Source organism: Acromyrmex echinatior, chromosome 2 (assembly GCF_024713525.1).
Source record: "Acromyrmex echinatior isolate Ae372 chromosome 2, ASM2471352v2, whole genome shotgun sequence".
In the NCBI taxonomy this organism is placed as follows: Eukaryota; Metazoa; Arthropoda; class Insecta; order Hymenoptera; family Formicidae; genus Acromyrmex; species Acromyrmex echinatior.
In genome coordinates, this window is record NC_141853.1 from 3153599 (window position 1) to 3166510 (window position 12912).

A 12912-nucleotide genomic window follows, 5' to 3' on the forward strand; every position below is an offset into this window, starting at 1 on the left:
TTTTTATATCACGCGTAGAGATAGATTACTAAAGCCATCTATTGGAAAAATAATGGATTTCTTTTTATTATATCTAATATAAAAATGAATTTTCAGTGCAAAAATGAAAATAAGAGAAACAATCTCCAATGACCTTGATCTTAACAAATGTTATCTAGGACATGATTCTGAACAACATTTAAGAGATTTTATTCGTCGGACACCTTGCATAATGCTAATGCCAGTGATACTGTAACTTTCAAGTCTTATAACTCGAAAAGTATTTTATGAAAAAATATTTTGTTATAGTTTTGGAAAGATTTCGAGGTATTACAAGAGTATGCAAAAAGAGGGTTCCATATGAAATTTCAAAGTTGACCTTCAAATGACCTTGAAATAAGCTTTCAAGGTCAAATTTAAGGTTAGTAACTTCTTTCTCCCTCAAAATCACACGACTTTCCTCTCTTGAGTTTTTTCTTTTTTTTTAAATGCTTTTTTTTTCGAGTTGTCAGCGTGGAAAGATTAAAATGGCCTATCCTGTATACATGGTGTTTTTAAAATAGTACTCACTAATTATATAGTGCTATTTTTAATAAAAAAACTGAGTCGAAAAGTCCTCTATTATTTTACAATTTTGACAATTAAGTTAAGAGTATTAAGAATATTAATTTCTAAACATTATCCAATAAACAGATATATAATCGATGTATAAGACAATTTTAAAATATTAGGTGTTGGAATTAATTCGTAGCATTTTACAAGTGATGGGAAGTACTTTCATTAATGTATTTTTTAATGCTCATGTGAAATAAATAACATTCTTTCATTAAAAAACGCTACGAATTAATTCCAACACCTAATATTTTTCAGTGTTCTTTATGAAATATTTTGAAGATATTTTTTAAAGAACTCTTAAAGAACCTTAGAACTCTTAAAAAACCTTAAAATTATCTTACATGTCGATTTTAAACATTTTGCTCATTGGGTAACTAAAAAAAATATTGCGAAAATTGCAAAATGGTAGAGAACTTTTCGACTCACAAGGGAAACACCAGGTGACGGGGTCGAAGATTTTAATGCGCTTTTTAGGCTGTTCTTAAGTGAAAAAAAAAACCATACATGTCCGACCGTTTCAGCCACTGGCTCATAATTTCGAAGAAATCGATTTTTTAAATAATTATTATAGTAATTTGAAAAACGTACTGTATAAATAAAAATATTAGTATCTTTATAAATTTCATTTTAATTTAATGTTATTAATTTTAATTATAATACTTTTTGATTGTAATGAAAATTCATGAAATTATATATTAAGATTATACATAGATTATTAAACATTCATTTATGGAATATAATTGTATATCATCGTTATCGTTGTCATTGTTGTTATTCACATGAACGCATAAATAAGATTTTAATGAAAATAATAAGATTGTAATTACAGTTTCTGATAAAATTAGAAATTGCAAATTATGATTAGGAACAAGTAAGTTATATGTTTGTAATCTTGTTTTGATTAACATTAATCGATTTATTAATAATAATAGAAAACTAATCGTGTTTTGTAGATGTATATTGTACGTTATTATGATAAATCATAAAAACAAGAAAAAGATGAATATTTATTGCATTGTGAACATCTCACGAATGAATTTTAGAATGAATTTCATTTTAGAATGAAAAATTTAGTTCTCATCAAAATTGATTCCCGAAAGAAATTATTTCTATAATGTTAATCAAATTTGCTTTCCGCCAGATATTAGAAAAAGTTATTATATCTACAACAAAAATTCATTTATAAGATATTCATAATGCAATAAATATTTATGCTTTTCTTGTTTTTATGATTTATCATAATAACGTACAATATACGTCTACAAAACACGATTAGTTTTCTATTATTATTAATAAATCGATTCATGTTAATCAAAAGAAGATTACAAACATATAACTTACTTGTTCCTAATCATAATTTGCAATTTCTAATTTTATTTATTGATTTATATCATCTTGTACAATGTACGTCTACAAAATTAATATGATCAATTTTCTATTATTATTAGAGGAAAGACTCATATTATGAGATATTGAGTTCATTTTGAGTAAATGCTAGATGTCTATGGGCAGAATTGAAAAAATAGATCATTTGGAAGGGGATTTTAAGCTTTAAGATAATGTTATATAAAATTTAATTCAAATTTCATTTTTTTTTTAAGTTAAAGAAATGTAAAAAGTGAGCAAATCATAAAATCAAAAAATTGTGCACCTAATAGATGCACCGAGAAATCGATAGTAAAACACAAAGTATATTAGTATTGCAATTAAAAAACTTAATGTTTCTAAAATACAAACAAACACAGCCAGCGTGCGCAAAAAATGAGCATGCGATAGATTATACTCAGAATTCGTCTTCGGTAGTTCGAATCAAGCATCGTAGAAATAGGCACTCGACGTTCATTCCAGTTGTTTTTTTTTTATTATAGAACAATAACATTTATACTTTAGCAACAATTTTCACTATGACATAAGAGCATAAGTTATTTTATATTAGAAATACTCTGGGTATTTCATATTATGATTTCCACGCTTTACGGTTTTATGATCATCAAATCTAATTTCTGCAATTAAGCAATTCAACATATCCCGTATTTTTCTATTAATATGACCTTACTCTATCACTACATGAAGAATTTATTACCAAATATTTATTTATTAAATAATAAACAAGGTTTAAAGGCTCATTTCAATAAAACTTGAAGACATCTAAATTATAATCAAAAATCTTTTTTTACAATAACTACTAACATGATTTAATAATAAATATTTCTATTAAACAGTTTTCAATCCAAAAGTAATAAATTTATGATGGAACCAATAGATAGTTTTTAGCAGAAACTCCGCTATCTCATCTTAGGCGTCTATTTCATAATAGGAGGCTATCCTCTAATAAATTGATTAATGTTCAAAAGAAGATTACAAACATATGACTTACTTGTTCCTAATTATAATTTCTAATTTCTAATTTTATCAGAATCTGTAACAGTTTTTATTACAATTTTATTTATGCGTTCATATGAATAACAATGACAATAACAATGATAATAATAAATATTCCATAAATGAGTGTTTAATTATCTATGTATAATATTAATATGTAATTTCATGAAATTTCATTACAATCAAAAAGTAATTAAAACTAATAACATTAAATTAAAATAAAATTTATAAAGATACTAATATTTTTATTTATACAGTAAATAGATTATTAGATGCAGGAAAATTAAAGCATTTCAAAATATATTAGGTGTTGGAATTAATTCGTAGCGTTTTACAAGTGATGGGAAGTACTTTCATTAATGTATTTTTTAATGCTCATGTGAAATAAATAACATTCTTTCATTAAAAAACGCTACGAATTAATTCCAACACCTAATATATATAAAGAGAACGTAAAATAATAAAAAGTGTGCTTATTTTTTATATAAAATTTATTTTTTAATTATTTTGTTACATTTTTCCCTGGACAAAAAAAAATCATATACAGTGATAGTATAATATACGTACGTATCAATATTTATATTTTATCGTTCTGCTATTGTTCGTTATTTTATTGTTTGTTTATATTGTATCTACGATTAGAATTTGTTCGGTAGTCAGTAATAATTGTGACGAGCAAGAATAATGTCACTGAAGCAAATTTGATATCCGAAATTTGATCATACGTGATCGACAGATGATGATTCTTTTAGAATAATTGCTAATAAGTACGCGATCTCTATTGAAGCAATTCAGCATATTTGAAAAAAATACGAAACTCATCCCAGACAACATTATAAGAAATTTAGAGGAAATAAGTACAACAGAGATGCTATCAGCGTCAGGGCTGTGTGGCTCAGTGGCAGTGACGTTTTTTTAGACATTTTTGTAGGACATTGCGCTGTCTTTTAGACATCTTAAAGACATTAATTCTGTCGTATTATAATATTTTTAGACGTCTTTAAGACGTAATGTTTTTTAAGAAATACAATTTTTAGACATGATTCTTGCCTGCACTATACGTGAAAGAAACATGCTATTTTGGTCGTAAAGTCACAGAAAATATGAAACATCTCTTGCACGTCGCTTCGACGTAATATACCAAATAATTCGATTATTTTAATTAATCAATTAAATTATTATTGCATTTTTTGTGGTATCATGTTTCATATTTCGAAGATAAATAATGTTATATTTTTTAAAGAATTATTTTTTATTTTTAACTTCATGTCACAAAGACGTGCATAGAGAATAATATGTATATTAATTGGTAATGTTATTTGGATGTGCATGCATACAGAATTGGCAAAATTTATTCTGGAAGAATTTATAGCGGTGTTTAGCCGTTAGCGGTAAATAATTTGAGTTAGCTTGAGTGTATATACGACAGTGCATGTAAAAAGTAAGTATTAGATTGGTGCATATGAAATGTCGGATTTTCTTTACATATGAACGTTTGTCTCCCTGTTTTCGTTATGCTTTTGTTTTTGGCATAATCTCGTTTATAGTCGTATTGTCCATTCAGAGTCACATTTTTCCCTACAAAATGAACCGCGTGGAAGATCCAAAACGTCTGTGAAAAATGATTCTCTGAAAGCATTGGCAAACGAATCCAACTGTATCTATACAAGGGAACTTGCTACCAGAATGAAAGTTGACCATACAACGATATTGCGATACCTTTCTGAAATTGGCAAGGTGAAAAAAATGGATAAATGGGTATCGCACGAACTAACCGAGCGAAATAAGTTGGATCGATTGAACGTATGCTCATCATTACTAACCCGATTTCATCGAGAACCATTTTTCGATCGGATTATTACTTGTGATGAAAAATGAGTTCTTTATGACAATAGGAAAAGATGTGCTCGGTGGCTTGATAGGAATGAAGCTTGTCATACTCCAAGGCCATCACTTCATCCACGGAAAATTTTAATAACAGTTTGGTGGAATGTGACTGGAGTAATTCATTACTCATTCCTTTCGAACTGGGAAGACAATTACAGCCGAAAAGTACTGCCAGTACATTGATAAAATGCATAAAAAATTGAAAATTATACGCCCATCACTTGTTAATCGGCATGGCCCAATACTTTTCCACGACAACGCTCGGCCGCATACGTCGTACAAAACAATTGCGAAATTAAATGAATTAAAATACGAAATTTTGCAGCACTCAGCTTATTCACCGGATCTTTCGCCAACCGACTTTCATTTTTTAAAACATTTAGAACAGTTTTTACAGGTTAAACAGTATGAAAATGAAGACAGAAAATGAAGACTGTAAAATTCCATATCAGAGTTTATTGATTCTAAAGATCAGAATTTCTTTAAGACAGGCATCTATGCATTAAAATCTCGTTGGGAAAAGTGTATTGAAACAAATGGAGCATATTTTGATTAAATAAACAGCTTTTGAAAAAAGATATGCAGTTTTATATATTCACTTAAAAATCCAACATTTCATATGCATCAACCTAATAATTGTCTTTTATTTACAAGTAAAAAGTAAGTAATTGTCTTTTATTCTTTCGTAATTATAGTTTTTGTATATAGTTTCTTCACGCATAATATTCTTCTTTTCCGCTCTTTTTAAACTGAATAATATTAAGGGGATGCTGGAGTGTCCTGTTTTATCATTAAATTTTAAAAGCACCTTTCTCATAACTGTGTTTATGGACTGAAAAATCCTTCTCCACAATTAAAGTATCGACAACAACGCAAAGCGCCAGCTTGATTTGAATACGAAAAACGAAAAAAAATTAAAGATTTACAGTTTTGTTATCGGCTTCTGTAGTCAACACATCACAATATGTGTTGCATATAAGAGTTTCAGATCTTGCACGTTCATGAAAAGTAGCTAGCGTATTGCGGAAAACCTAAACGAACAATCCCATGTTTTTAGAAACGCGGTAGAAGTTTTAGTTTAAGAGAAAGGTGCATCCAAAAATTTCGTTTGTATATTACGAGTGAAATTGACGTGAAGCCATGAAACTGAGTAGTATTTTAGTTCCGCGATATTCCGACAGCGCTGTCATGAAAAGTGCGTCGCTGAACCATAGAAATGATCTGAATTATCGACCTACTCAGGCCTATATCAATCAAAACGTGCCCTGGTCAAAGTTTTTTCTTTTGAGAGGAAAAATAATAAAATAAATATGATATTAGTTATTTCAATTTTGTTGAAATAATTTCTTCCTAAACAAGAAACATATCATATTATTTACATATGAATACAAATGAAGATAATTATTTTAATTATACTGTTCTGTCTTTTACATACATTTTATTTAGTAAATTATTGATGCATATATATAAAATAACATATATATATGTATGTATGTATGTATGTATGTATGTATGTATGTATGTGTATATATATATATATATATATATATTATATATAATAGCATAAATACACACGCGTGTGCGCGCGCGCGCGCACGTGTGTGCGTGTCATATATACAACACATGTCTAAACTTTATTTACTGAATTATTTACACATGCATATATCAAGATTCGGAACGCGATGTATGTTTCGGTTGAACTTTCTTTCTGCTCGGATGTCGGAACGACAAGCGGCAATCTCGTAGGAGACGTAGCATATAAATGAAATTTTCGAATACACTTTATTCTTATACTAAAGCTCGTAACTCGTTTCTGCAAGCATAGTATTGTTCTTTGAGGTTTTCTGTAAATCGCCAGTTACTTATGCAAGGTCTGAAATTATTGTATACAGCACATTTTTGACTCGACTCGGATGTCGAGTTTTAGTAAGAAGCGCCATTCCTCCTATCGGTCGCGCGTAAACGAAGTAGTATTGCTATTCAACTATAGAAATGGATTGAACCATTGTAAATAAACCAGCAATATATTATCAGCCGGAAACACCATAATAATATATTTTTGTATATATAGAAATATATATCAGGATCGTTGTTTAAAGAAGGAATCGTGCGTCCTTGCTGCATCGACGATGATGCCAGAATCGATAGAAATCACATTCTTGAATTGTAGAACGAATTATTGAAACAGAAGTACGACAGAGTGAGACAGAGAAAAAACAAAAAAGGATGGAAACTCCGATTGTAATCGGGACCTTTCGGTACTAACCTTATCACAACGTGGATGGGACCGTGATCAAATTATCGGGAAATTATCTTAAAGCGATGAAAGTCGGTCGTAAGTATAATGACTTTTTTATCACGATATAATAAGTTTATAATATAATCGCAAGTTAATAATAATAGTAAGTACGATCTAATTGTTGTTAGTATTTTCATTCCACATTTATCAATATTTCATTAAACATTGGTTTAGAAAATTTGTGTTATCATATATATTTTCGATATTTTCGTATAATACCTCATTACTAAATTTTGTTAATTGTGCTCCTATAATTCTTATTATATTTCGAACAACATTTTTTATTATACATTATATTGTAAATAATTATAATATTATTAAAGGATTACAATAAAAGATAATACTAAAAAGCTATGCAATGTAATTGTTAATTATTTTATTGTATTTCGCTAATCATAATGCAATATGATTTTAGCGAAATATAATAAAATAATTAAAGCAAAAAAGAGAGATATAAAATTAAAAAATAAATTTAAAACATACTTACCTGCAAAAACCGACTAAATTTATTAGTAACTCGTTTTTTTACGGGGGAATATTCTTACAAAGAAAAGAGGATCTCCATTAAAAATTGGCGGGGGTCGTGGAGGGCCTCTAAGGTTGATTCATTTTTATTCATATAAATTTTCTTCGCAATTTTAAATTAAATGTAATTTACTTGTACAATTAGAAGAGTTCTAACTTTATTCAAATTGCAAATTGTAAATATAATTATAAGAATAAGAATAGGGTAGAGAGCCTACAATCAGAGAGATGTCGTCATATTTTAACGAAATTCTGCGAGAGAGAAAGAGATATACGGTCTCAGTCTATCACTAAGTATATGTATAGTCATCACATTGGTTAAATTCTTTCTCTTTTTGTCGTAATCTTTTCAATTATATATCATTGCATTGTGAGTCTAAATCAAATAATATGATAATTACGATATTTAAAATATATAATATTTTGTGAAATGGTAAATACAAATATAATATTTTTCTGAATTTTTGATTTCATTTATATTATTACAGATGCATTTTGCTCCTAAAATGTAGGAACAGAGAATGGATAATAAACTAGCGCATTTAATAGCGCAAATAAATAATGTTTTATAAAGTAATGTGCAAAATGTATTACAAAATGTATAATATTGCAATAGTACAAAATAAATGAAATTTTATAATAAATAATATATGTAAAAGTTTTATTATTTTATATATATATATACGATATTTATTTTATATATATATATAATATATATATTTATTATATATATATATATATATATATATATATATATATATACAATATTTATTTCTTATCATTTTTTAATTTGTCACAATTTTTGATCATTTTTTAGCATGAATTCAAAATTTAGAAAATAATGCGTTTAAAAAAACTAGAGGGAATGATATCCGTATGACGTCACTCTGATTATAGGCTCTCTAGATTGTAAGAGGAAAAAGGCCGGCATGGCCTCTCTCAAGTTTCTCTCTGGTATAAGATTCGAATTTTTCTCATAATTTTTCGAAGTGTCAATTTATATCTTCCGTCGCGCAATATTAATGGAATAAAACAGAATGAAAACAAATATAAATTTTTTTATCTGATATAACCTAGTAGATGCAAAACTGAAAAATGATAATGCCTCACTGCAGTTACTTCATAAGATATAAATAAACATAATTTATGCAGATTTTTTTTAATTACTAGCATTATAAAACGATTTAATTAAATAAAATGTATTATTATTACTAATTGTTATATATTATTTGTCAAACTGAGATTTTTTTATTTATACGCTAACGAGGATGGCATATTGTTTATACAATGAATAACGAGGTGCATAGAGATACACAAGATGACATACAAAATCTTTTATTCATATAAAAGGACACTTTATACTAGCACGTACTGTCGAACTACTTCCATATAGTCGGCACCGCCAGAGCTTCCTTTCGTTGTTTTCCGGCTCGCTCTCTCGTAGTTTATCACGTAGTATAATAAGCGGTGAACGATGTCGAGTTATATTCCTCATAGCAACACGCGACTGTGATCGTACTTACGTGCGAGAAAGATGTCGATAGATCTGTCGTGAAGTTCAAGTATTTTTCATCAACCGCGCCACGCGCCATAATGCTTCACGCGCGCAAACACGGGATCGATTCAAATCCTTCAGCTACTAGCTCTCGGTAATCATATCGGATTACAAGGAAATTGAAGGGAATCTCTCATATAAAGGCGTGTTTGGATTCCCATCCGAGTGCTCTCGGAGTACCATGTCATCCTTATTTATCTTTCGGTAAATAACAAAGATGGAGTGATATATGGGTTGCACTCAGGTGAGAATCTGAATATAGCTTAACGAATATGTTCGATTCATGAAGGAATAGTTGATGCTGCGAAATGAATAGAAATTGATCATCTTATACGCTTTGTGCCTACGTAATCAATTTTCGTGGACGTTTCGCTGCTTCGATCGATTTCGACATTAGTCTTACATGCGTTCTACGTATATCCAACACGATGTCCCTTATCAAAATTTAATATTGAAATGAAGTGATTAATTACTTATTTCGAGTAATAAAAGCACTATTGTTTAGTGTTTTTAATACTTAAAATAAGCAGTTTTCAGTATTAAATTGAATTTCTAGTAAGGAATGTATGCCTTACGCCATTACAGCTATATAATATTGTACAGCTGTATAATATCGTACTTATTATCATAAACTCGACACTCATATTTACCTTTGATAATTACTACTCGCTATGATTGTGAAAGGGAAAAAGGATTGATATCGAGTAAATACTAGGATTTGGACTATATATAATTGCTAAAGAGTATTAGCTTAGGAAAAACTGACTCGATTACAACGCGTAACTTTCAATGAGCTTTGAGCAAATTATTTTAGTTACTTTCGTTTTGCTTACTGCAAAATGTATCATTATAAACTTTTGTCACGATGGAAGACACATACGAAATCGCGCGCTTTCGTCGAAAATCGTCGCTGTTATCTTAGTTAATTGAGAATTATGACATTGATTCTTTCTCTCTTCTCGATCTTTTTAAATGTACATTCGCCTGGTTATAAAAAATGTGTAGTTTCGTACCTTCATTGTAGTTTTCATCTCTAAAAGTATTTAAAATTTCAAATTTTTCTGGATATAATAATGTCGCAGCGTTGATCAGTTTCATAATTTTATTATAAATCACAAGAAACGTTTTATACGTGTATCAAAAATTTATTATCGATTATTGCATGGGAAATTTGTTTCATTCACGTCTGAAAACAGTGACAGTAATAATATGGCCACTTTGTATATCACGATCGAGTTGTCGTGGAAGCTCCATGAATACGTTGATCTTTCATGTCGAAAGAGATCCTTTACGTGAAGAAAAAGAGGAAAACGCTTTCATGATAGTTCTTCGCGAGAAGCTGTTGTCCCAGGGGCAGATACGGGCTTAATTAATTATTAATAAATGAGTAACTAGGATTAACGGGCCGCTGATATCAGGAAGACCGAAAGTTGACTCGTCTTCGTTCCATTATTATACAGACAGTATGCGCAGTATTTCGTGCGATCATATATACATATATATGTATATATATATGTATATATATATACAAAACATTCGTTCTATTTATTACACTAAAAAGAGCCTGCAGAGTTCCAGAGTCTCAAAGCGTGACGTTGCTTTCATTATTAAACGATGATCATACGAGTCGAGTATCATCGCTATCAAGATAAATAATTGACTTAAAAAGAGATTCCGAAGATTTTATCGTTTTCTCTTTTCTAACGCGATACTTTGAGACTGAAGAACCGGTACGGGCGATTATCTCTCATCTCTTAACAGCTATACTTTCGTACAAACGTATAGAACATCGTTATCGTTAAGTATTATCATCAGAGGAGGGTACAGTGTATATAAAGAATTATATAAATGTATATATATTTATATTTATATATATATTTATATTTATATTTATATTTATATTTATATTTATATTTATATTTATATTTATATTTATATTTATATATAATGACGCCAGCTCGCCGGAGAAGCAAATTCTCGGATCGGTCCTCCGCGCGAGCCGCTGTTTGAGCTTTGAGATGCGTGTATCTTTCGTCTCTCTGGCTTTCTCTCTTTCTTTCTCTCTCTCTCTCTCTCTCTCTCTCTTTCTCTCTTTCGCTCTCTCTTTCTCTCCATTAACATATCACATGCACCATGCATACACACGCACGTACACACACTCGCACGCGCACTGGGATACGATCGTTGGCACTGTATATGTATGGTGTTGGCATATCAATTAAAAAAGGAAGAAAAAAGATAGCTTAATCGGAAGTTCTTCTTCAAAAAGAATAAGATCTTTGCTGCTTAAGAATACTGGAAGCACGGCCGGCTCTAGTTATGCCGATCCATAATCTCGATCGTGTCCGAGTGCGCATGAACGTCAGCAAACTTGAGTAATGTGACCCGGTCGTTTGGGACATACATAGCAGCCGAATAAACGATCCAGAACACGCTCGATCGCATAGCAAATACATATATCATCGTCGCTTAAGATTGTCGCAGTGACACCGTAAAAGCAGTAAGAATATGCCGAATATCGTGATCTCGTTTCTTCCCCATTTTTTTCAATTTACGACGTTGCATCGTAGGAGGAATACCATGGACGTATAGTTTGCATAGAAAAAACGTTAAAAAAGCTTCTAACTTGCTAAACAATTTGCGAATTGAGGTATCCTTCGTACGATTCTCCTTCGCTATTTCAATATTATTGCACGACTCATTCGGCCGGCGTATTGAATTCTTCTTTCGATTCTATTTTCTTCCTTTTATCTTTTTATTCATTTCTTATTTATCATACAAAATGCATTCATTGCATTTTTTTTTTCTTCTTTTTTTCCTCCCCATTACGAGTTATGATCGCAACTCTCTCTTTTCGTGTTTCCTTTTTTTTTTAATACCGACGACGATGACCGTGGCTGCGGACGGCGCTCGTTGCCGAAACGAAACCAATGCCATATTCGACACTGATAAAGGCACAGTCATAAGTCTCGTACGTTCAGTAATTTCCTCTCTTTTTCGTCTTTTTAGGGCATATATAAAATATCCCACGCGAGACAGAACGCGGAATTATGTTCGTTACACGACAAATTTTTTTCTTTTTTCGACTTTTTTGTCTATATTTTCTACATCCATGTCTAACTTTCTCCTTTCGTGTTCGCATATTAGCACCGATAACACGTCTTAATACACAATTAATCTCCTATGATTCTCCAATCCGTATGCCTCCTCCCCTCCTCCATTTTTTCTTTCTCCGTTGCTCTTTCTCTTTTATTTATATATAACATAATATAATATTATTAATATAAACGTTTACGTTTTGGCCACTCAGTTCGTAATCGTCGAAGCACAATATTGTCTGTGTTTCGCGCGAAATGTTTAGGTAGTTTAGAATAATTTTCATTCACTTTTATACAACACTGAATTTTTTCCTGTTGTCGACTTTTTCGCCCTCATATATGCTTCTTTGTAAAGATGAATCCCTTGATCCAATTCGGCGGCTCATCTCCTTCTTTTAGCGTCTGTAGTCGCAGCTATCATTTGCCTTAGCATTGGTTCCGGACTGCATACTTGCGGATCGCATTTCATTTTACCATCATTTCCACAACTAAAATTTAATAATAAGTTAAATATTTTCACGTTAAGTATTTTTTTCAAAAATAATACACATATAGTTAAAAACGATTTAGAG

The 12912-nt window shown here is 30.2% G+C and overlaps 1 protein-coding gene across 1 annotated transcript in view; it reads right to left on the reverse strand.

The window, feature by feature from the left end:
• Positions 1-10330: 10330 nt before the first annotated feature.
• The window catches only part of LOC105148574 (uncharacterized), a 43777-nt gene continuing 41195 nt past the window's right edge, over positions 10331-12912 (reverse strand). The window contains exon 7 of the mRNA XM_087416638.1: positions 10331-12828. Within this exon, the coding sequence (XP_087272764.1) occupies positions 12723-12828 (106 nt within the window). The 3' untranslated portion in view covers positions 10331-12722. The remainder of the gene's footprint in view (positions 12829-12912) is intronic.